At 46.0% G+C, this 26,600-nt stretch overlaps 1 protein-coding gene across 2 annotated transcripts in view; it reads right to left on the reverse strand.

Moving 5' to 3' along the window:
* MDGA2 (MAM domain containing glycosylphosphatidylinositol anchor 2) overlaps positions 1-26,600 on the reverse strand; it is a 1,135,272-nt gene that overhangs the window by 252,805 nt on the left and 855,867 nt on the right. For both annotated transcript variants that reach the window (XM_063947538.1, XM_063947537.1), the window contains exon 8: positions 20,479-20,772. In XM_063947538.1, coding sequence (XP_063803608.1) covers positions 20,479-20,772 — 294 coding nt within the window. The remainder of the gene's footprint in view (positions 1-20,478; positions 20,773-26,600) is intronic.

Consider the following 26,600-nt stretch of genomic DNA (forward strand, 5'->3'; position numbering starts at 1 on the left):
AGATGTGCTAAATTTAGCACATCTACGATCAGTCACACAGACATGCGGGGGGACGCGCAGCACAGGCTAGTCCACCCCGCATGTCAGGCCCGACCCCCCCACACAAGTACAAAGCATCGCACAGCGGCGATGCTTTTGTACTTTAGGAGTAGCTCCCTGCCAGTGCAGGTCCTGCGTGCTGACAGGAGCTACTTGTCGCTGTGAGGGTTGCAGCAGCTGCGTGTAACATCATGTTGCCACCGCGCCCCCCCCCCCCCCCCCCGAATGGTTCGGGCACGCCTGCATTGCCCAGATTGCACCCCTTATACAGAGGCCAAACGCCGCCGGCCCGCCCCCTCCCGCCCAGCAACTGCCTCTGCCTGTCAATCAGGCAGAGGCGATCGCAGGGCTGAGACAGCTGTCGGCTGTCTGGCATGCGCAGGCACACTGCAGTGCATGCGCAGTTCAGACCTGATCGGCTGCTGCGCGAAAACTCACAGCACCGATCAGGTCTGAATTAGGTCCATTGTCCACAAGACTAAATAAGAACATTCCAGCTAAACACCTGCTCTGGAAGATGTGGAAACTGCTTACCAATGAAAAGTTACGTTTATTAAAGCTGCTCGTGAACAGAGGAAATCTTTACCAAGTAACCACCAGATAAGCTGGTCTATGTTAGTCATTTAAAGTTTGGAAGGGTATCTGCTTCTCTATTTAGTTCTGATCTTGGTTTAACAGAAAGACAAACAAAAGTTTAGTATTGTTCTCAAAAACACTTTGCAACTAAGTACCTCAAACATTAATCCAGACTCTGAGAGAGGAAGATGTTAGCATTATGCAGTACTCAACCCAAGTACTGAAATCAGTTCAAGATTAAATCAGTTTAGGATGGCAGAAACCGAAGGTGCATTAACACTGATTAATACAACGTACCTGAAGTTGGAATGAGAAGACAATGTCCTAGCTAACAATGAGAGGTGCAAACAAAAAGTGGGGGAATTATTGTACTTGGCAAAACCTCCAACATGGTGCCCAGAGACATGGTCTCCAGGCGTCTCCCCCGTTGTAACTTTTGCACAGGCTGCATTTACTTGGTCTGCACCATGTCAAGATATGGATGCTACTCCCTGCTCCCTCTCAGTGCCACCCTGGCAGCTGCCACCCAGAGGCCAATGCTTCCACAGCCTCTGGGAGTTACAAAACTGCATGGCAACAAGTAAACGTCCAGGTATTGCAGCCATAATGATCATGGTCTACAGTTGTGTGACCAAGCATCCCTAAAGGGATTGATATGCAGTCAGGAGAGATATGTAATATCTTAAAGAGAATCAAAACATGATTCTGAAGGTTTTACAAAAAGTTGGTCTTAAACTTGCAATCTATGTGAATATACAAACATTTTTATTTTATGATTGCAATTATCACAAGTCAACATGTGGTAAATTCATATAATTAGGGGTTAGCCAAATATAGTAAAACGATCCAGGATGTGTTATTATTACTATTCTTTATTTATACAGCGCTGATATATTATGCAGTATTGCCAATTGAAGGGATCATGAGTCATGACACAAAAAAATCACATACAATAATATAAAACTTAAGGTAAAGATGACACTGTCCAAATGGTAATACATCCTACAGTAATACCCCTTTTACACCGAGCTTTTGATCCGGTCTATTGCCAGGTTAATCCAGTTTAAAAGGGTTCCCCCAGGTCCAGTAACCCGAGAATCCAACCCGGCTAGCATGCAGGGTTGGTCCTGGTATAACCCGGGTTGCAGTGCAGTGTTAACGGGTACGCTGGGTTAATGCAAGCCATCACCCATTTACTGTGTAGGGAGAGGCGGCGTTTGGAGATCATTTCATCTTCAACATGCGTCAGTGGAGACGTCACCAACCCAGCATATTGCCAGGACATGCCGTTTGTCTAAAAGGGGTCTCAGCCGAGTCGCATCCGGGAAAAAGCTGTGTACAAATACCGGGTGTGACTCGGTATTTAGGCATAAAAGCGATATACAGTAAGTGGTGTGGACAACCATTGTCAAATGAGGTTTTGGAATGCACATAGACTTCCAATCTGACATGGAGCTGATTATACTAATCGCTCCCTCACATTAGAAGCATGAGGAAGAGAGGGTAGTGCATAGGGGTCTATTTATTAAGCCTTGGATGGAGATAAAGTAGATGGAGTTAAAGTATCAGCCAACCAACTCCTAATTGACATTTTTCAAACCCAGCCTGTGATATGGCAATTAGGAGCTGATTGGTTGGTACTTTATCTCCGTCCACTTTATCTCCAGCCAAAGCTTAGTAAATAGACCCCATAGCGCCTGAGGGGGGTGCTGAGAGGTAGATGCTTAAAGCAAACAGAATGCTTCAAAAAGCCTTGCCCCATGCATAAGAAACGTAGCTGTGCAAGTAATAATGAGAGTTTTTGTTAAACCTTTATAACAACTATAGCATTAAGATTAGCTACATGTTTATTGATAATCTGAATTTTTTGCATTTTGTTCTATGACTTACTGTAATGCAAGATCCCCGAAGAGGCCACAAACAGAAAAAATCTGAGACTTGAAAAATTGCTTTATCTATTGCTAAATACTAGACAAATGCCAGGGGCATAGCTCCCAGAGGTAATGGACACATCTGCCTCTGTCCCTAAGCCCTGAAGGGGCACCTGCATGTACAGCAGCACCTGTGTGGGGGATGCGGTCAAGAGCCCGCCGGACGGGATCCCGGCGGTCGGAATACCAACACCGGGATCCCGACTGGTACAATCCTGACATATTCTCCCTCTGTGGGTGTCCACGACACCCATAGAGGGAGAATAAATGAGTGCCCGCAGCGTGGCGAGCGCAACGAGCCCACAAGGGGCTGCCTTGTGCTCGCCCCCCTGTCGGGATTGTGCCAGTCGGGAACCCGGTGTCAGTATTCCGACCGCCGGGATCTCGTACTGATCTCGTAGTCGATACTGATTCCCTGTGTGGTTCACAGCAGGATCCAAATGTGACCGCTGATCTTCCAACGGAGCTCTGCAGCACACCTGCTGCTGCTTAGTTAAATGTTCTGTCCCAGGAGCCCTGCTAACACCTGTAATAGGAGACAAGAAAGCTCCTGCTTGGTATCGCTAAGCCTGCGCTGCAGCAAGCAACGGTGCACCCACCACTGCTGCTCATTTATGTAATGGAACCCTCTGATGAATGCTGATTCGGCATGCTGCAGATGGTCGAATCACAGCATAGCTGGAGCCCTGCCAATTCACTACGGGCTCTGGTTCCTGTAGGCCGGCTGAGAACGCTATATACAGATGGATCGGCGCTAATCGTGGCTCCGTCTGTGCCTGGGCGCGCCCCATTCACTAGAATGTGAGCGTCTCTGTGCGCTCCCGGTGTGACTAGGCGGACGGATCGTATGTGATGGAGCCGCATCAGATGAGCGCGGCTCCATTTACATATAATTCTGTAAGTCGTGGGTATATATATATATATATATATATACAGTAGATATATATATATATACACACACACACCATATTTGCGTTCTGGTTTTTTTAAGGAGGGGCATCAAACTCCAACTTGCATCTGGTCGACTGGGATGAACTTACGCACCTGGCAAATGCTGCATGGCTAATTCAAGACTATTGTATCAAGTTTGAATATCAGTGACTAAAACGCCTTACAGCAACATTACTATTGGTTCCATATTTCTTGAAAATATATTTGAAAATCAACTCCTCTGAAAAATGAAATGTTCAAAAAAGCACTAAAGGAGTCCTGTCTGGATTATCAGTTTCTATATTTAGGACAGAAAATACTAAGCCTTTATACGGTAATGCAGATGTGATATTCCTGTTATAACAATCCTACAGTATTTCTACTGTAGGCATTAACTGCTGAGATTTACCACATGCAGTGCAGACTTACCAGATCCAACCTGTTACACATTCCCTAATAGCTTTTCTATTAGTCAGAATCCCAGCTGTGTCAGTGCTGAAGTGTTCTTAAAAAAGTATCAAAGTACTCAATAAAGGGTATGTTTGTCATACTCCCAAAACTGCTAATAAGTTTGGAAAACAACAAAAGTGGTTTAAAGTAGACCATTTTAAAAGACCAAGAACATCACCTAGTGCGTTCTATCTCCGAGTGATTGTGGATAATAAGTCCCTGTCATTATCTTGTGATATTTATAATGCAATCTCCTATGATGTGTTTGTCCAGTGCATTTGTGATGAAAACCATACACATCCCCCCCTAGTGGTGACAATTATCACGGATATTGACAGGCGTCGGCACCCACTGAAGACTCAGGCTCTCCATCCACAACATATAAAAAAAGAGTGGTGGTTATCACTCCAGAGCAGGGAAGGGATGTGTCTCTCATGGCCCAGGCAGACAGAGAGATCATTTTGGAGGGGGTGGATTGTGAGATCAGCCAGTATGACAGCCAGGAGAGAGGAAGGGGACAGAGATGAGAGATGGTGAGAAGGGACAGAGATGAGAGAGAGACGGGAATATATGAGAGAGATGAAGGAGAGGGGGACATAGATGAGAGAGACAGAAGGAAAGAGGGAGAAAAGATGACAGAGTTGGGGGGATGTGGAGCAGAAAAATGGGGGGATGGGTGAAAGATTAAAGAGAAGGGGGGAGAGAGACAGAGATGAGAGAGGGAGCAGAGATGAGAGAGATATGAGGAGAGGGGGAGCAGAGAAGATAGAGATGGAGGTTAGGGGGGAAGAGGTGAGAGAGAAGGGAAGGGGAATCACAGATGCAAGAGATGGGGGATAGAGGACAGAGCTGAGAGAGGGGAGATGAGATGAGAGAGATGAGGCTATGGGGAAGAGATGAGGGGGATGGAGGACAGGGATGAGAGTTTTGGCAGAAATGAGAAAGATAGGAGAAAAGGGGAAAGAGATGAGAGAGAACAGAGAAGATAGAGATGGAGGTTAGAGGGAAGAGGATAGAGAGAAGGGCAGGGGAATCACAGAAGCAAGGGATGGGAAGATGAAGGACAGAGATGAGAGAGGGGATATGAGATGAGAGAGATGGGATTAGGGGGAAGAGATGAGAGAGGAGGGAAGGGGAAAAAATGCAAGAGATGGGGGAGAGGGGGCCACAGATGAAAGAAGAGTGGGAGCAGGGAAGAAAGATACAGTTAAGAGACAGAGTTATATGGATGGGGAGGGGACAGACATAAAAGAGAAAGACAGGAAAAGGGAACAGAGAATGAGTGAGACAGACAGGGGGGCAGGGAGGAGAATGAAATAGAGGTGAGACAGAAATGAGAGAATGGCAGACAGGGGAAGGGGGACCCATCCAAAATACTATATATATATATAAGCTCCTGGTTCCAGCCATCACACCAACATAAAGTAATCCCACTACCCTGACACTGACTAGACACTGTTCACTTCTTTAGTCCTAGTAATGGGCCAGATAACTTGGCATTGGTCATCCTGTCCCCAACACAAGTCAGCTAAAAAAGTTTCCTCCCAAGCACTGACTAGCTGAACACCCATGTGGTCCACCTGTAAAGCTGTTTTGTATGTGCAGAAGAATGTGGAGGATTAACACTATCTACAGCTTAAACCTGCAGACTCTCAGAAGAAGAACTAGTCTCTCCCACAACAGTCTGTGGCAAACTACCTTTTTGCCTAATTAAACATGATACCAAACACTTTTATTAAAAAGTACATGATAAAACTTCATAAGTTCACATGAACATTGTAAAAGAATATATCGAGATACAGCCAAGGAATTTTGTTAGATTCAACAGTTGGAAAGATCAAGCCACCCTCACCTTTGCAGGTGTGAGCTCAACAGGGTGTGATGACGAACTGAACAAGAGACAGTAACTGATTTAACCCAACGCGTTTCGTCAGTATGATTTCCTAAGGGGTTTATATATGGTATCACAAAAAAGAGAGAAAGAAATCCTTCATGGATGAGGACATCCATATTCCATATATATAATAAAATATTTCTGTTAGAAAGTTAAAATGATTGAATCGAATGGTCCACACAGTTATAGGGCAATGGAACCAAGCATGAAAAACTTTCTTTATGAATATTCGACTCTTTACACTGAGCCTGATTGTAATTCCTGTAATCTTAGATATTATCTCTGAACAGGGTCATTATACTGAGCCTGCAACTATCAGAAAAGGCACATGCAGCAACCAGGTTCAGAATTCAGAGGGGCATTGTTGACTTTGTTTGGGCATTGTTGCTGTTTACATCTTGTCACAGCTACAAGTATAAAATAATTATTTTTATGTAAGAGTATTTAAACTTTTTTTTAAAGAGCCTTACATTTTTTTTTATAATACTACACAGTAAGGGACCTCAGGCTTTGTTTCTTAGGTACCTTTGGTGGAAGGGTTTTCCATCATCATATATTGGGATTGTGTACTTGCAGAGATATGTAAAAGGTGGCAATCTATGTTTGGTGAAGCTTAACATTCCCATTCCTGAAGAAGGACCGAAAAAGGGAAATACAGGATCTAAAGACCTTCCAGATAAACTATATATATATATATATATATATATATATATAGATATATATATATAGATATATATATATAGATATATATATAGATAGATATCAAGAATTCTTAATGTACACATAAGTTATATTTATATTGACTCTATGCTTTTCACTAGGCCCGGTGTGGCAAGCATCTATCCAGGAAGAGCAGCTTCAGTTATGACCAAAAAGACTCTTTACAGCTACATTTTGCGTGTGTTCTTTAATATTTATGTCACAATTTGGGATGAATACCTGGGCCAACTAATACGGAGGTCGAGGTAGTCTGAGGCAGATGAGTTGATCTTCTAGACAGTAACCCTGGACACCTGACGGTAAGACTCGTAGAGTACACACAGCAGGCCTTCTTGCCCATAAGGCTTTATGCACCTACTGGTACTGGGATGCCCACCAGGACTTATGCCACTGGTGACAGTACGAGCTTACTGCCGAGATGACCACAGTTGCCTGTTGGTAGAAAAGACGGGGATAAGAATTGAAAGACTAAGGACTTGTAAACGAACATGACTAATTGTGCAGTAGCAATACTAAAGATGAGAGATTTGTAATGGTGTATATGGTAATGCAGAAGTAGTTAGTGAATTGTGGGGTTAGTAATGTGGAAGTTGGAGGTGCAGTTGTTAATGGTATACCAATGAACAACAAGATAACAATTAAGGAAACAAGGAGTATAAAGTAAGATGAAGAAATAAGTATTTTCCATGGGTAAACCCACACTGAACCTGATGATGAGACAGACAAAGTTTTTAGGGCAGGACTGGGTCAAGCAGAGACTCTTTAGCATGAGAGCTCACAAGACCGTCAGTTTCTCACTAGAGGTAGGAACTATAACCAGCATTTGAGGAGTGCACAGGAAGGGAATATAACAGGTGCCTGCACCAATAGAAACTAAGAGGTCTTAATGATCAAACCTCATGCAACTGTCCTGCTGCACATCCACACACACTACAAATTACTTATCAATGGGAAACGTGTCCCCATTGCCAAGTGCCTGGTGGCTACCAGGCACCCCTGTGGCAACGTTGCCAAGCTCCGAGCGGGACCTGGAAGCTCCAGCAGGCGGAGAAGGCGCAGCGTCCCAGTCGCCTGGCAACAGCCGGGACCTGCATACTCCTCGAGCCATGCCTGCTAACAGTTTATGTTGAAATAAATACATTTGAAAATAATTTAATTTAGAATTATTATTTTTTTGTGAGACCCTCACAAAACAATTCATTGGCTCTGAGTGAATAAAACTCACATTATGTAAAATTTTACTAAACAATTCCACTCACCTCTACTGCTCAAAAGAATATACCTCCAATTGCAAGTGGAAACACGTCCTGCAATAGGAAAATTGAGGAAAATATCTGTTGTATACAACGCCAAGCAATTTTTAGTTAAAAATGAGAAAAATAAAATCTATGGGCGATTAAAAAGAAGGCACATAGAGAATACTCTATGTGCAGGTGCCTACAATATGGTTTATATAACCTTGGATAACATTAACCTTTTAATTAGTCCTTGTGGTGCAAAGAAAAATATTGCACCATTATAAAGGCATTCAGCGTGTGGAAATACTAGTCGTGATTTTCTTGAAAGTTGCGTTTTTAGCAAAGCTGCAACAGCAAGTACAAGTCTTGTGGAAATCTAATCTCCTGGTGTTAATTGACTGTGACATAGGTACAGTACATGGAATGATCTAAGCATGAACTCTGAGGCAGTTTACATTTTGCTAATTATGCAGTTGGGATGAAAACAACAATTTTTCAATGCATTGTTTGCTAAGAAGCCCGGCTGGATACAAATGATACAAAGCAAATACTGATTAAAGTGAATGCAGTTGTGAGAATACTATCATAAAAATGTCTGCCTTTCAACTGTAGCTTTAAGATGACGACCAATCTAGGAACTACTGTAACAATGATGGAGTTACAGTTCCACCACTACAGGATATGGGGAATAGGGGTCCTGTGAATGCCTTTCTATATTCTAAGAGCAGAATAGGGGCTCTGGAGCCTGGTGCAACAATGTTGGACAATCTCCTAAATTTTGCATTGGGGCTGAACAGTGATGCATTTCACTCTTGTGTTTATTATGTTATTTGTATTAGTCTACAATTGTATTAATTGATGCTAGAATAAATGTCTCTATTTTGCAGTTATCTATGTGAATATCCATCCTTGGGTCTCAATGCCAGGTTTCTCCATGCTCCAAAGAACTAACTGGCACTATCAGGGTATGGGAGGTGGGTCCGTGAGAGCGGCGGTGGTGAGCGGCAGTCACATGACCGCATCCCGGATATGGAGCTGATAGTGTTGTCTATAGTTCAGATCCCCTGTGATGGGTTCCACAGTGCCCCTGGAATGGAATGTCCGAACGCCGGGATCCTGACCGGATCCCACTGGGATGGTTGTGGAATATTTATCTTTGCTGAATTGAATATGCACCCATTAGAGTTTAAAAGGAAAAGTAGCAATGTTTGCCTACTGTACTCAATGGTGATATACGCAGTCAGGCATTGCGGTGATTTCCTGCAGCACATTGTCAAGAATTGTATCAGCCCTAGAGTGTCTGAAGCTGACCCCTAGTGATACAAGACTAGCTGATCCCTTAATGCTCTGCAAGACTCTTATGGAGGTACCGTACAATGTATCATCATCCATAGGGGTATATTTACTAAGCTCCCGATTTTGACCGAGATGCCGTTTTTTCATCAAAGTGTCATCTCGGTCAATCTCGGTCATTTACTAAACACTAATCACGGCAGTGATGAGGGCATTCGTAATTTTTTGCTAGTTCAGGTAAAAAATTACGAATGAATACACCATCGGTCAAATTACGCCTGTTTAGATACGAATCTCGGTCATTTACTAAGCAAAAAAACACAAAACACTGCCGTGAAAAATTACAATTCGCAAAAAAGTCCTAAAAAAAAACAGACCTGCTTTTTTTATTCGTGATTTGAGATGCATGCAGGGATCCATGAGATCCGTGCATGTATATCAATGGGAAGGGGTGGGAAAGTGTTTTTTGTTGTTAAAAAAAATTGCGTGGGGTCCCCCCTCCTAAGCATAACCAGCCTCGGGCTCTTTGAGCCGATCCTGGTTGCAGAAATATGGGGAAAAAAATGACAGGGGTTCCCCCATATTTAAGCAACCAGCATCGGGCTCTGCGCCTGGTCCTGGTCCCAAAAATACGGGGGACAAAAAGAGTAGGGGTCCCCCGTATTTTTAAAACCAGCACCGGGCTCCACTAGCTGGACAGATAATGCCACAGCCGGGGGTCACTTTTATACTGCGCCCTGCGGCCGTGGCATCAAAAATCCAACTAGTCACCCCTGGCCGGGGTACCCTGGGGGAGTGAGGACCCCTTCAATCAAGGGGTCCCCCCCCCCAGCCACCCAAGGGCCAGGGGTGAAGCCCGAGGCTGTCCCCCCCCATCCAATGGGCTGCGGATGGGAGGGCTGATAGCCTTTGTTGAAAAATAAAAGATATTGTTTTTAGTAGCAGTACTACAAGTCCCAGCAAGCCTCCCCCGCATGCTGGTACTTGGAGAACCACAAGTACCAGCATGCGGCGGAAAAACTGGCCCGCTGGTACCTGTAGTACTATTACTAAAAAAATACCCAAAAAAACACAAGACACACACACCGTGAAAGTATAATTTTATTACATACACACATACATACATACTTACCTTAAGTTCCCACGCAGGTCGGTCCTCTTGTCCAGTAGAATCCAAGGGGTACCTGTTGAAAAAATTATACTCACGAGATCCAGTGGTCCAGGCTCCTCGGCAAATCCAGGGTTAATCCACGTACTTGAATAAAATAAAAAAACGCTGTCACGACCACGAACTGAAAGGTGACCCATGTTTGCACATGGGTCACCTTGCCCCGAATGCCAGAAACCCACTTTGCCTTCTGGCTAAGTGGGTTTCTTCAGCCAATCAGGGAGTGCCACGTTGTAGCACTCTCCTGATCAGCTGTGTGGTCCTGTCCTCACTGACAGGCAGCACACGGCAGTGTTACAATGTAGCGCCTATGCGCTACATTGTAACCAATGATGGGAACTTTCTGCTCAGCGGTGACGTCACTTTAGGTCAACCGCAGGGCAGAAAGCTCCCATCATTGGTTACAATGTAGCGCATAGGCGCTACATTGTAACACTGCCGTGTGCCGCCTGTCACTCAGTACAGGAGCACACAGCCGATCAGGAGAGTGCTACAACGTGGCACTCCCTGATTGGCTGAAGAAACCCACTTAGCCAGAAGGCAAAGTGGGTTTCTGGCATTCGGGGCAAGGTGACCCATGTGCAAACATGGGTCACCTTTCAGTTCGTGGTCGTGACAGCGTTTTTTTTATTTTATTCAAGTACGTGGATTAACCCTGGATTTGCCGAGGAGCCTGGACCACTGGATCTCGTGAGTATAATTTTTTCAACAGGTACCCCTTGGATTCTACTGGAGAAGAGGACCGACCTGCGTGGGAACTTAAGGTAAGTATGTATGTATGTGTGTATGTATTTAATAAAATTATACTTTCACGGTGTGTGTGTCTTGTGTTTTTTTGGGTATTTTTTTAGTAATAGTACTACAGGTACCAGCGGGCCAGTTTTTCCGCCGCATGCTGGTACTTGTGGTTCTCCAAGTACCAGCATGCGGGGGAGGCTTGCTGGGACTTGTAGTACTGCTACTAAAAACAATATATTTTATTTTACAACAAAGGCTATCAGCCCTCCCATCCGCAGCCCATTGGATGGGGGGGGACAGCCTCGGGCTTCACCCCTGGCCCTTGGGTGGCTGGGGGGGGGACCCCTTGATTGAGGGGGTCCCCACTCCCCCAGAGTACCCCGGCCAGGGGTGACTAGTTGGATTTTTGATGCCACGGCCGCAAGGCACTATATAAAAGTGACCCCCGGCTGTGGCATTATCTGTCCAGCTAGTGGAGCCCGGTGCTGGTTTTAAAAATACGGGGGACCCCTACTCTTTTTGTCCCCCGTATTTTTGGGACCAGGACCAGGCGCAGAGCCCGATGCTGGTTGCTTAAATATGGGGGAACCCCTGTCATTTTTTTCCACATATTTCTGCAACCAGGATCGGCTCAAAGAGCCCGAGGCTGGTTATGCTTAGGAGGGGGGACCCCACGCATTTTTTTTTCAAAAATTACATTGTTTACTTTAAAAAAAAAAAAAAAAAAACCCCAGCACGGATCACACAAATCCGGCCGAGATTGATTGTAAAAAAAAACGGCAGTGTTTTGCTAATCACTGCCGTTAAATTAGGTAAAAAAACACGAATGACATCGACATCGGAAGCAAAGAAAAACACGAATGCGACAGCTTAGTAAATTAGTCGTAATCCATTCAAAAAGTTGCAGTTTTACACTGTCGATGTCATTCGTGATTGAACTTTGACCTTTTTTCGGAAATTACGAATCTTAGTAAATAAACCCCATAGATTCCACATGAATAAAGCACAGACAACTGCTGGCACACATATTACAGTAACTCTATTTAATTGATTGTGATATTTAAGCTATAGGATGATCCAGCAGCAGCACAGGACCAAAAACAAAAAAATGTATCTCCAAGAGCTGTGGTTCTCATACAAATCTATGAAATGTGAAGAGACACACCAAATGATACTAAGCAAAAGTCGCTACCTTGTATACCATTATCCTTATTTTTGTATATTGTTAGGTTGCAAAGTATTTTTCTAATATATAATACTTGAGTTATAATTAGAGATGTGTGCAGGCCCATTTTTGCTAGTTCGTCGGAGGGTTATGGTTTCACCAAAATAGCCGCCCTGGTTTTGGATCGAGATAAAAAAAAAAAAAGATAAAAACAGCTACTGTATAATTATGTTAGTTTTGCAATCCAAGCCCAATTCAAAACCCATTATTTGGATTTAAAGTCCAAATTTCGAACCACGGGAAGATACAAACCAGGACTTGGTTCGGTTCGGGTCTTCTCTGGAGAGCCAGACCGAGATTTGTTTCGGTTCGGATCCACTAAATTTTGGTGGGTTCAGATTTCTAGAGAACTGAATTGCACATATCTAGTTTTAATATATATTATAATCGAAACAAATGCTACCAAAGAGTCTCCTTGTGAAAATGTGTATTAGTTAAAAGAAAATGGAGTCCATTCTTGTAGATTTAACCACTCCAAACTAATGTATGTAAGCAGCTTTTTTAAGTTGCTGACCATATTTGGAAGACTTCGGCTGCAATCACCCCTTGCCCACCTGCAGCCCAAACCACGCTGGCCGCCTTGGCTCCCGTGACCACTTCCCGTTACTCAAAATTAGGAGACATGGCCTCTTGGGTAGGGGGCATGACCTCGTGGGAAGTGCTGGGAACACGGGCCCGCCCCCATTGTCGCCGCTGTGGGGGGCATGCCAAGCACTCTGTGAGCTGCTAGCATGCCCCCTGTCCCTCTCTCCCAGTGAATAGTCTGTTCTGCTGCTCTGCAGTGGGTGAGAGAGGGACAGTTGGGAGGTATGCTGCTGTGGCCGGACCCAGGACAGAGAGCTGGTGGCTGGTGAGTGATGGGACACACACACTCACTCTCTATATATATAGAGAGGCTCTACCTGGTGCAACCTGTATAAGAGGCTCTACCTGGTGCATTGTGCATAAGGGGCTCTATCTGATATAGAGTATTTAAGGGGCTCTACCCAGTGTAATAGCTATAAAGGGCTCTACCTGGTGTAAAGTGTATAAGTGGCTTTAGCTGGTGCAAAATGTATAAGGGGCTTCACCTGGCATAACATGTATAAGGGGCTCTACCTGGCTCAACGTGTATATGGGGATCAACCTGGTGCAGCATGTATGAGGGGGTCAACCTGGCGCAGTGTGTATAAGGGGGTAAACCTGGCGTAAAGTGTATAAGAGGCTCTAACTGGCGAAACCTGTATAGGTGGCTCTACCTTTGGCAATGTGTATAAGGGTCTCTAGCTGGTGTAACATGTATAAGGGGCTCTACCTGGCTCAACGTGTATAAGGGACTCTATCTAGTGCAAAGTGTATAAGAGGCTCTACCTGGCGCAACAAGTATAAGGGTCTCTACCTGGTGCAATGTATGTAAGAGGCTCTACCTGGTGCAATGTGTGTAAGGGACTCTAACTGGCATAACATATGTAAGATGCTCTACATGGTGCAAAGTGTAAAAGGAGCTATACAGATGGAACCTCTGTTATCTTTACTGGCTAAGGTGCACACATGCACTCCGGACGTGACTAGGCGATCCGTCCGCCTGTTTACGTTGGGAGTGCTCAGAGCCGCTTCCCATTGTAAGCATCTCTGTCTGGGCATGCGCGCCGCCCGGGTGGAGACGCACTCCATTCAAGTGAAGACGGAGACACTCACAGTTACTAGGTGTGCCTAGTCACAGATGGAGCCACGACTAGCGTGGCTCCATCTGTACCTGGCATAATGTCTGTAAGGGGGTCTACCTGGTGTAATGTGTGTAAAGGGCTCTACCTGGAGTAACATGTATAAAAGGGGCTCTACCTGGTGAAATGTGTATAAGGGGCTCTGCTCTACTGCGGTGTAATGCATGTAAGGGGCTCTAACATGGCATAACGTGTATAAGGGGTACTACTGTGTGGTGTAATGTGACTGACGGACACTACTGTGTGGTATACTATGACTGACGGACACTACTGTACGGTGTAGTGTAAATTGATACTATTCTGTGGATGTGCCCCTTTATTTTTGGCAAGCGCCTCTGACGTGCACTATCCTTGTTTTCAATAGGGAGGGGTGCCAAAGGAAACATTTGCTCTGGGCGCCACAAGGTCTAGAACCGGCCCTGTGTAAATAATGGCTGCTTCTGCATGCAGGGTAAATACTGGCTGCTTCTGAGACATTAGAGACATTCCTTCCAGATTAAATCTCTCTGCATGCGTTACATCTGCCCCACCTGCAGTGCTGCATGGTTTTACCAGGGTACAAAGTCACTTTCCTGCTTTGCTCAAAACTAATGATAAGTAACTTTTTAGACTGGATTAAGAAAGGTTTATTCAAAGGCGATCTGTCTGAGGGTTCGCGCCACCCACCACACTTCGGTCGCAACAGGGTTCTATTCCCTCTCGTGTGGTGGCGTGGACCACCACCCAAGTGGGGGAGCCAGCTGACGGTCGAGACTCTGACGGACGGTATTTCAGCTGGTGTCGGGATTCCGGTGTCGGTATAGAAAATACAGTATGTCCATATGCCTAACTAAATATTTCCAGCAAAATACTGTAAGCGATTGCAACCTATAATCATAACAGAGAAAAAAGTATGCTTCATATAGAAACATATCATGTACATTGCTGTAAGTCAGCCCGCTATCACAGGTTGGCCAGACACAAACAAAACACAGAACATCACAATATATCTGAAAGTACAGAAAAACAATTCCAGTACATCAGCATGAGCTTTTCATTATATCTCCAACGTGAGCTGGATTCTGAAGAGATAAGTGGCTAAAACCATAACAGAGCAGAATAGTAAGAGCTGGATTCTTTTTCCTCAGGATTAAAATACAGTGTACAAATTGTATCCTACACATTGCTTTCACCTTAAACAGCCTCATTTTTTTTATTCAACCTTACTATATACAGTAGTCCTTATTATTTCTTACCTCCCGGAAAACTAGAAAACAAAATGTGGACTTTTCTAACCGTTCTGCTGCTAAAAATGTGTGCCGCTGTTCTGCCTAAGGTGGCCAAACTAATTTTCAATCTCTTATTCTGTTCCCTGGAGCAATTTAGCATTGCTCCAGTGCGGGGACAGCTGCTTCGGAAAGCAGATGTCCCCATAATCAGTAACACTGCTACTTTAGCAGCAGCGTAACTTACCACCCCCATCGTCGTCTTCTGCACTAGTGAGACCTGAGATCACGCGCAATTCCTCTACTCGGATGTGCTTGTAAGAAAAATGGAGACGTGCCATGGGTCCAGACCTCCCTGACTTGTGGTGTGTCGCCGTAAGCAGTGTCTACACCCCCTGTGACATGCGCCGCACCCCAGTCTGTCCGTGTTTCAACCCATAAGAAGGAACAGGGCTCTGAGAACAAATGCCATACGACTTAAAAGTTTTTGAAGTTTGCTGATATCACGCGGCCCTACCGGAACCCAAATGATAAATGGCTCGTTTCAGAAAATTTGCGGAAATATGTGGTTTCACATGTGTAACGTACCAATAAGTGATGAGGAATAAGCCCCATAGTTCCATTTCTATCTTACTAACTACAGTGGAACTTAGAACATCAGCACTAATATTTATTAATGTTTAATTTATTTGACCAATTTTGTAGCACTCAGTCTCAACCCTTAGTGCTGCAGACAAGCTGTTCACCTAAAACTGCATTGCTACCTAAATGGGGAACATTTTTGTTCACCCTTTCTAAAGGGATCCGGTCTTTAGGTCGACAGTAAGTAGGTTGACACTGTCTAGGTCGACCACTATTGGTCGACAGTAAGTAGGCCCACATGGTTTCTAGTTTGACCGGGACTCAAAGTCGACATGTTCTAGGTCAAAATGAAACAATTTTTCACATATTTTTCTTTTAGTTTACTTTTTCATACTTTACGATCCACGTGGACCACAATTGGGAATGGTAACCTTGCCTGAAGCATGGTGAGCGAAGAGAGCCATGCGAGGAGACACGGTGCACTAATTGGAGTTCTTGGTCATTGTACAGAGAAAACAACACCAAAAAAAGTAAATAAACTCATTTTTACCTTTTCTCATGTCGACCTAGAGTCCCTGTCGACCTATAAACCATGTCGACCTACTTACTGTTGACCTGCTTACTGTTGACCTAGTAGTTTAACTAGTGGCCGACCTAGACACTGTCGACCTAAGTCTAATCTACCTAACATACCTGATTCATGTTTGTAAGTACAGCAAAAAAAGCAAGCAACTGGGCAAAACCATGCTGCACTGCAGGTGAGGTAGCTGTAACATGAGCAGAGAGATTGAGATTTTGGTGCGTTATATTGATTCTGTGCAGGGTAAATACTGGCTGCTTTATTTTTACACTGCAATTTAGATTTCAGATTGAATACACCCCACCCAAATCTAAATCTCTCTGCAAATGGTATATCTGTCCCCTCTGCAGTGCACATGGGGAGTAATTCTGAGTTGATCGCAGCAGCAAGTTTGTTAGCAATTGGGCAAAACCATGGCCCTCATTCTGAGTTGTTCGCTCGTTGCCAATTTTCTCTATTTTGCGATTAGTCGCTTACTGCGCATGCGCTTAGTTATTTTACTCAACAGTTAGGTATTTTACTCACGGCATTACGAGGAATTTTCTTCGTTCTGGTGATCGGAGTGTGATTGACAGGAAGTGGGTGTTTCTGGGCGGAAACTGACCGTTTTATGGGTGTGTGTGAAAAAACGCTGCAGTTTCTGGGAAAAACGCGGGAGTGGCTGGAGAAACGGGGGAGTGTCTGGGCGAACGCTGGGTGTGTTTGTTACATCAAACCAGGAACGAAACTGACTGAACTGATCGCAGTGGCAGAGTAAGTGTCGAGCTACTCAGAAACTGCTAAGAAATTTCTAATCGCAATTTTGAGAATCTTTCGTTCGCAATTCTGCTATGCTAAGATACACTCCCAGAGGGCGGCGGCTTAGCGTGTGCAATGCTGCTAAAAGCAGCTTGCGAGCGAACAACTCGGAATGAGGGCCCATGTGCACAGCAGGTGGGGCAGATATAACATTTGCAGAGAGAGTTAGATTTGGGTGGGTTATTTTGTTTCTATGCAGGGTAAATACTGGCTGCTTTATTTTTACACTGCAACCTGAAGACCACCCCTTGAATAGCTGCACAGAAATGCCAATGACGACTTTAAATATTTATTATTATTTATTACCAGTTATTTATATAGCGCACACATATTATGCAGCGCTTTACAGAGAATATTTGGCCATTCACATCAGTCCCTGCACCAGTGAAGCTTACAATCTATATTCCCTAACACATGTACACGCAGACACATTCACACTAGGGTTAGTTTTGTTGGGAGCCAATTAACCTACCAGTACATATTTGGAGTGTGGGAGGAAACCCACGCAAGCATGGGGAGAATATACAAACTCCACACAGTTAGGGCCATGGTGGGTATCGAACCCATGACCTCAGTGCTGTGAGGCAGTAATGCTAACCATTACACCATCCATACTGCTTTATTATTGGAGTTAATAATGCTGCTGTTTCCCCTATCAGCTGCAATTGTTATTCCACTACCTTATGCTCACACATTTAATGGGGTCCATACATCTGTGATTAATTTGGTCAATGTCCTGTTTTCCTCATAACTGAGTCGGGTCATCAGCAAAATCTAACATGATGGAAATCCTCGATATGTCAATTACAATGCAAAATGATTGGAATTGGTAAGTCTGTGATTGGCAACAAGCTGTACAGTATTTTGCCAGTTCCAAGATGGATTGCTGATCACCGGAGTCTGCCATTTGGTGCATTGGATCGACATTGCCAGAACGGGGAACCGGCCTGTAGATGTGTGACACTGATTAAAGTGTAAGCTCAATTGGGCATGGCCAGCCTTACTTTCTGTTTCATGTAACTATGCAATTTGTGTCATGATCCTGCAATATACAATGCTATCATGTTGGTGCTTTATAAATAAAGGATAATAACAGTAATCATCAGTGCATGTGTCAAGCAGCAAAATATCTATTTAGTAATGCATTATTGGGTAGTTGGGGAATCAGAGACATAGGGGTATATTCAATTGAAGTAGAAAGCTGCTGTCTGTCGAAAAGACGGCAGTTTTCGACTTTTTAAGGTCGAATCATGATTCGACCTATTCAATATATCCAAAAATTTTCGACGAGTCGATGAATTCGACTTGTCGAAAAGCACGTGGATCGGCGGAATAGCTGCTGATCCACGTGCTTATGTCGAAAATGGGGCCAAAACCGACGGGTTTTGGCCCCCTTTTTGACCATCTCAGTCCGACATAAAAAAAATGATTTTAAAGCAGCGTATTGCTAGTATATTGGCTGAATTGACAATGGCCCTCATTCCGAGTTGGTCGCTCGTTCTTTTTCTTCGCATCGGTGCGATAAGTCGCAAACTGCGCATGCGCAATGTTCGCAGTGCGCCTGCGCCAAGTAAATTAGCACAAAAGTTTGGTATTTTACTCATGGCTTTACGAAGATTTTTCATCGTTCTGCTGATCGGTGTGTGATTGACAGGAAGTGGGTGTTTCTGGGCGGAAACTGACCGTTTTATGGGTGTGTGTGAAAAAACGCTGCTGTTTCTGGGAAAAACGCGGGAGTGTCTGGAGAAACGGGGGAGTGTCTGGGCGAACGCTGGGTGTGTTTGTGACGTCAAACCAGGAACGAAACTGACTGAACTGATCGCAGTGGCAGAGTAAGTCTCGAGCTACTCGGAAACTGCAAAGAAATTTCTATTCGCAATTCTATTCGCAATTCTGCTAATCTTTCGTTCGCAATTCTGCAAAGCTAAGATTCACTCCCAGTAGGCGGCGGCTTAGCGTGTGCAATGCTGCTAAAAGCAGCTAGCGAGCGAACAACTCAGAATGAGGGCCAATGAACATATATATATTTAGCAAGTCACATCAGTCCCTGCCCCAGAAGAACTTACAATTTATATGAACTATCACATGGACATACACATAAATACAGGGGCGGATTGGAAGATTCCTGATAGGCCAACGTGTCTGTGGGGCCTGTTTTGGGTGTTGCTTACCTCCCAACTGTCCAATTTTGTTGGGACAGTCCCATTATCACGGTCTGTCCCGTCTGCTGGTCACAGCGTCCCGCGATGGAGGAGACAGTTGGGAGATCCCCCCTGTCACTCGCTGCTCTGAGCAGAGCAGCGATGAACAAATGCTGTGCTCATGTGCACAGCATTTATTCCCCGATAGAGATGGACAGGGGCCGTGGCCAGCAGCTCACTGAGCACTGTCCACGTCCTATAGTGATAAAAATGGTGGCGCTTGACACAAGGTTACGCCCCCTTACCAAGAGGCCATGCCCCCTTGCCGTGATGTTACGCCCCCAATTTTTGGGTGCGCGCGTTACTGTCCCTCTTTTCCTATGACAGAAGTTGAGAAGTATGGTTTTGCCATGTGGCCCCTCCCCCCACATGACAGACAGACCACCGCACTCAGTACACTGCATTGTCCCCGTTCATTCTGTTATTCCATCTCTGCAGTACAGCAGCTCTGCTATCCAGTGATGCTGCCAGGGCTACACGGTATGTTAAACCTCTTGTGCTGCCCATGTCCGGCCACTTCTACAAAATTTTACAGGGCCACTTTTAGTTCCCAATCTTCCCCTGGTCTCAGACACAACTGCAGCAAAAGATGCAAGGAAGGCTGCAACTGCAGACAGTCAGGTCCTATGAGGAGTGATCCTCGCATCCTCATCAGACCGCACCCCCATAAGGCTGCTTCCATAAATTTCCCGGGCTGGTTTTCCATCCCAATCCACCCTTCATAAACACTAGAGTTAACTATGTCAGGTACCAATCAACCTCTGTGTATGTAGTTGGCTTGTGGGAGAAAAGCAGAACACCCACAACCAACCCTGGAGAACATACAAACTTCGCACAGATGAGGCATTGGTTGGAACCGAATTGTGAACAGTACAGTGAGGCAGTAAAAGTAACACTTGCGCCAACATGCCCATACAATCATGTAAAGTTGCTTTAAATCCAGAATATACGGTACGTCAGATCAGCACAACAATGGTTTACTGTTTCCAAATACAAGCACATTTCTTATACTATCTTCTACGGTGTGACTCACAGTTCAGCATTCTCTGCATTTTTCTTGGGGGTGGAGATGGGGGGGAATCTCTCCCAATTTATGTCCGCAGCATATCAATCTTTTCTACTCGGAGATGTTACATTGACAGGATTTCGTTTTACAACAATGTAAACATAATGAAAAAAATGAATGGTCATGACCCTTTGTACTCACATTGCACGATCAGCTGAACCAGAGCTTCTCTTGGCTTGACGTTAAATCCATTGTATTGACTTGTTTGGCACCTGTAGGTTCCTGTCATCTCTCTGGACACGTTTACAATCCGCAATATTCCGTCATAACTCTCCATCTGCATTGATCCGTCCGGCATTGGCACCTCTTTATCGGCTCTGGACCACATTATAATGGGTTTGGGTTTTCCAGATACTTGACACTGCAGTTCTATGGTGTCTCCTTCCCTGGTGACCATCGGAGACTTGCCTTTTGGAACAGTGAGGTTTGGTGGAACTACAATGTAAAAAAAATATATATATATCTCTGTTACTAAATGCAAAACATCCAAAATAGTACACAAAAGCAATGCAGTCAGTTTTATTATTTATAGTCTAGAAAACTATACTATAGTTGTACATTTTTGCACCCTACATGAATAGAAGTATTGGTTTATGATGTAAAAACATCTTTTTTTTTTGTATCTCGTAAATTCTTTAAAAAAATGTTTATTTCTTATTTTTATTCTTCTTATAGAAGATTATTTCCCATTTATTTTATCTGCGAGGCTCATTCAATAGAAAAAAAATTAATTGCACATATAGGAACTGACGCAAAGTGAGTAAGTAGTAAAATGGGCATAAATGACTCAAAAAGAAAAGTGCACAGAAATATAGGCCCTCATTCCGAGTCGTTCGCTCGGTATTTTTCATCGCATCGCAGTGAAATTCCGCTTAGTGCGCATGCGCAATATTCGCACTGCGACTGCGCCAAGTATCTTTGCTATGAAGAAAGTATTTTTACTCACGGCTTTTTCATCGCTCCGGCGATCGTAATGTGATTGACAGGAAATGGGTGTTACTGGGCGGAAACACAGCGTTTTATGGGCGTGTGGCTGAAAACGCTACCGTTTCCGGAAAAAACGCAGGAGTGGCCGGAGAAACGGGGGAGTGGTTGGGCGAACGCTGGGTGTGTTTGTGACGTCAAACCAGGAACGACAAGCACTGAACTGATCGCACAGGCAGAGTAAGTCTGGAGCTACTCTAAAACTGCTAAGTAGTTTGTGATCGCAATATTGCGAATACATCGGTCGCAATTTTAAGATGCTAAGATTCACTCCCAGTAGGCGGCGGCTTAGCGTGTGTAACTCTGCTAAATTCGCCTTGCGACCGATCAACTCGGAATGAGGGCCATAGTGTATGTCAGCACATAAACCAAAGACATGTCCTTTTCCACATCAGCAGCATATGTAACTGGTTTACTAAAAGTCACCATCATCAGTGATTGTTTGTACCTGCTGTATAATAGCTGCAATATTTGTGCCTCTTGACTGGCATATATGTTCCATCTTGATGGTTTACATGCCCCCATGTTAATGCCCCTTCCCTTCCCGTTTCTGCCTCTACAGTTATAAGGTTTGATATGTTCAAATTGTGTGCAGGTCTATAAAGCCTCATACTGTACGTGTGCTTCCTGAGTATGTGCAGAGTGGAACCATCTAAAGTTGCCCATACACTAGGTGCCCATACACTAGACGATGATATAAGCGATTTGGCCATTTCTGATGGATCGGAACTACAAATCATTCACAAAAGTGTACATTGTTCAGCGTCTATGGACAATAACGATCACGATGCGCGGCCCCGCTGGTCGGAGCTCTTTTCTTCCCTGCTGCAGGGAAAATCTGAAGCTATTGTCAATGACAGCATGCTCCTGGATGTAGCCACTTTCAGATCTTAAGATATATCTTATGTGTATTGTACTATATTGTTTGCCCAGGACTGCCTGGGAGCTGCTGGGGGAGTTTAATGGAAATCGTTAACGAAAAATCATCATTTACAGGTTGTGTAGTGTATGGGCACCTTTAGAATCACCACAGAATCTAGTATTCACCCTGCATTAGCTCCAATGCTGAGTCCTTAGTCATTAGCAAAAGAACCGACAGAGGTTACACAAAAATAGCATATAGGGGGAGATTTATCAAACCCCCTAAAGAGGACAGGTAGAGAAGTTGACCAGAGCAACCAATCAGATTGTCCTCTTTAGAAGGTTTACCTATCCCACATTATGTTATAGAATAGAGCAAAGGTTCTCAAACACGGTCCTCAAGACACCCCAACGGACCAGGTATTAACTTAAGTTGACCTAATTAGCACCATGTGAGTCATGGATACAGGGCCGTTTTTACAGGCGCGCGAGCTGTGCATTTGCACGGGGCGCCCGCCGCGGATCCTGCTGGCAGCTGCTGCCTTCACACTCCTGTCTCTCCCTGTTCCTCCATTTTACTCCGCTCACTTGGCGGAGTTATGCATTCTGACGCGTTTGCGCCATGACGTATTGGCGCCATGACGTCACACGCCAGGGTTTGACTGTAAAATGTTAGACGCCACAGAGGAGCGGGTGGGCGCCATTTTATAAGTGACAAGTGTGTCACTTAAGTTAGGATCAGAGCGGCTCGGGCAGCTGACGGAGCGAAGCGGAGTGGATGACGAGAAACGGCGGCCCTGTGGAGGATTCTATCACTCACTGTAGCTGGAGGCAGGCAGGTTTTCGAAGGCTGCATCACGGGCCGCGGGCTGTGGCGGTGTTAGGGGCTGTGAGTGACGGACAGGCCGCAGCACTCACACAGTCAGTGACCCACCGACCGGACTGCACACTGACTTTTCTGCAGCCAGCAGTCTCTCAGTCACAATCAGACTGCTGGCTTGCTGTGGCAATTTTCTGGATATAGGTAAATGTAGGCTATGGGTGGGAGCCTGCAATTACCCCCCCCCCCCTCTCTTTTGTGGGGGGGGGGGGGCGCGAAATTGCAGGCTCCCATCTATAGCCTACATCCTATGATTCATCTTATTTTTAAATGGTGCCATTTCAATGTCATCCCCCTCCCTCCTTCCTTTTTATTTTTTTAAATTAAAGGGTGTTGTGCAAGGGAGCCTGTAGTGTCACCTTATTTTATTTAAGGGGTGGGAGTGTGGGGTTGTTTGATATATGCAGCCATTTCTGCTGCTTGGAATTTTTTGTTTATTTTTTATTCCAGGGTAGAAGGATAATATGTTTGGAATGCACTACCAGTGCCGTTTCTTGCGGCGGGCGAGCTGTGCAACAGCACGGGGCACCCGCCGCGGCACTTTGCGGGTCCCTGAGTACCCCCTCCTACCTCTTCCCAAATACTCCTGCTCGGGGGGCGGAGTTTCGTGGAATGATGCGGTTGCGTCGTGATGTCACGACGCAACCACGTCATTCAGCGAAACTCCGTCCCTCTGAGCAGGAGTACCCGGGAAGAGGAGGGTGAGCCAAGCTGAAAAGAGGAGGTGCCGGCGGCCGGCGCGAGGAAGGAGCGGGAAGAGCCTCTTGATATGTAAGTTGTATATCTCTCCCCCCTCCCTCTACCTTCCTACCCCCCCCCCCCCACTTGACACTTGCCTGCCACACTGTATAGAATGGGGACACTTGTCTGCTGTACTGTGTAAAAAGGAGACACTTGCCTGCTGTACTGTGTAATATGGAGACTCTTGCCTGTCGTACTGTGTAAAATGGGGACACGTGCCTGCCGTACTGTGTAAAATGGGGACACGTGCCTGCCGCAATGTGTAAAATGGGGACACGTGCCTGCCGCAATGTGTAAAATAAGGACACGTGCCTGCCGTACTTTGTAAAATGGGGACTCTTGCCTGCCGTACTGTGTAAAATGGGGACTCTTGCCTGCTGCAATGTGTAAAATGGGGACTCTTGCCTGCCGTACTGTGTAAAATGGGGACTCTTGCCTGCCGCAATGTGTAAAATGGGGGAACGTGCCTGCCGCAATGTGTAAAATGGGGACACGTGCCTGCTGCAATGTGTAAAATGGGGACACGTGCCTGCCGTACTGTGTAAAATGGGGATTTTTTTCCCCTGTGGTGGCCGTGATGATGAGATCAGATGAGGCCACCCCCATTTTAATGAGGCCACGCCCATTTTGTGTAAAATGGGGACACGTGCCTGCCGCAATGTGTAAAATAAGGACACGTGCCTGCCGTAAATTGTAAAATGGGGACTCTTGCCTGCCGTACTGTGTAAAATGGGGACTCTTGCCTGCTGCAATGTGTAAAATGGGGACTCTTGCCTGCCGTACTGTGTAAAATGGGGACTCTTGCCTGCCGCAATGTGTAAAATGGGGGCACATGCCAGCCGCAATGTGTAAAATGGGGACACGTGCCTGCTGCAATGTGTAAAATGGGGACACGTGCCTGCCGTACTGTGTAAAATGGGGATTTTTTTTCCCTGTGGTGGCCGTGATGATGAGATCAGATGAGGCCACCCCCATTTTCATGAGGTCACGCCCATTTTAGCGAGACCACGCCCCTTTGCCGGGAGGGCGCGCGCATACTTTTTCTTTTCTAGACGTATATGGGGGGGGGGGGGACATTTTTGTTTATGTGAAGGGGGGGGGGGGCATTTTTAAATCTCGCACTGGGAGCCAAATTGACTAGAAATGGCCCTGCATGGGTATACCTAAAACCTGGACCGTTGGGGTGCCTTGAGGACCGTGTTTGAGAACCTCTGGAATAAAATACACATTAATAGAGTACAATGATGCGAAAGAAAATTCTAAGCATTTTTTTCTGTTAAATATAATAATAATAACTATAACTATAACTATTATTATTATTATTATTATTATTATTATTATTTCAGAAGAACTGTTTGCCTTAATCATGTACACATGGTGAGGGTATTGCTATATAGGTGTAGTACGTTAAGCCGGCTGTTGGGATCCAGGTGCCCAGCATACCGGCGCCGGAATCCCGACCGTCGGCATGCCGGCAGCGGGGCAAGCAAATAAAAGCCTCTTGCAGGCTTGCAGCACTCGCCACGCTGCAGGCACAGTGGCGGCGCTATTTATTCTCCCTCCACGGGGGTCATGGACCCCCCAAAAGGGAGAATAGTTGTCGGTATGCCAGCTGTCGGGATTTCAGCGCCGGTATACTGAGCCAGGATCCCGACAGCCGACATTTCAGCCGGCATTTCAAATGCCTCCCTGCTATTTAAATAGTGGATTTGCATGTGCCTGCATTGTTAGGAGCTGATTCAGTGGAGAGGCGGGGGGGGGGGGGGTAATAGGGGGAAGGGGTGCGAGGCGTTCTCTTTACCTGAGCCCAGGCCCATTGGAGGGGCCCAGCAGGGGACTGGGTCCCACTGTCCTCCCTCTTCCCATTGCTGACCGCTGCATGTCTGGCAGGGAGAGAGGACTGATAGCTGCTGCAGCAGCCTCTCTCCCCAGCCCAGCACATGGCACACGCTGCTGTGTGCTGGAGGGACAGGTAGCTGCAGCAGCCTCTCTCCCCAGCCCAGCACATGGCACACGCTGCTGTGTGCTGGAGGGACAGGTAGCTGCAGCAGCCTCTCTCCCCAGCCCAGCACATGGCACACGCTGCTGTGTGCTGGAGGGACAGGTAGCTGCAGCAGCCTCTCTCCCCAGCCCAGCACATGGCACACGCTGCTGTGTGCTGGAGGGACAGGTAGCTGCAGCAGCCTCTCTCCCCAGCCCAGCACATGGCACACGCTGCTGTGTGCTGGAGGGACAGGTAGCTGCAGCAGCCTCTCTCCCCAGCCCAGCACATGGCACACGCTGCTGTGTGCTGGAGGGACAGGTAGCTGCAGCAGCCTCTCTCCCCAGCCCAGCACATGGCACACGCTGCTGTGTGCTGGAGGGACAGGTAGCTGCAGCAGCCTCTCTCCCCAGCCCAGCACATGGCACACGCTGCTGTGTGCTGGAGGGACAGGTAGCTGCAGCAGCCTCTCTCCCCAGCCCAGCACATGGCACACGCTGCTGTGTGCTGGAGGGACAGGTAGCTGCAGCAGCCTCTCTCCCCAGCCCAGCACATGGCACACGCTGCTGTGTGCTGGAGAGACAGGTAGCTGCAGCAGCCTCTCTCCCCAGCCCAGCACATGGCACACGCTGCTGTGTGCTGGAGAGACAGGTAGCTGCAGCAGCCTCTCTCCCCAGCCCAGCACATGGCACACGCTGCTGTGTGCTGGAGGGACAGGTAGCTGCAGCAGCCTCTCTCCCCAGCCCAGCACATGGCACACGCTGCTGTGTGCTGGAGGGACAGGTAGCTGCAGCAGCCTCTCTCCCCAGCCCAGCA

The sequence above is a fragment of the Pseudophryne corroboree genome, chromosome 12 (genome assembly GCF_028390025.1).
Source record: "Pseudophryne corroboree isolate aPseCor3 chromosome 12, aPseCor3.hap2, whole genome shotgun sequence".
Taxonomy (NCBI): domain Eukaryota; kingdom Metazoa; phylum Chordata; class Amphibia; order Anura; family Myobatrachidae; genus Pseudophryne; species Pseudophryne corroboree.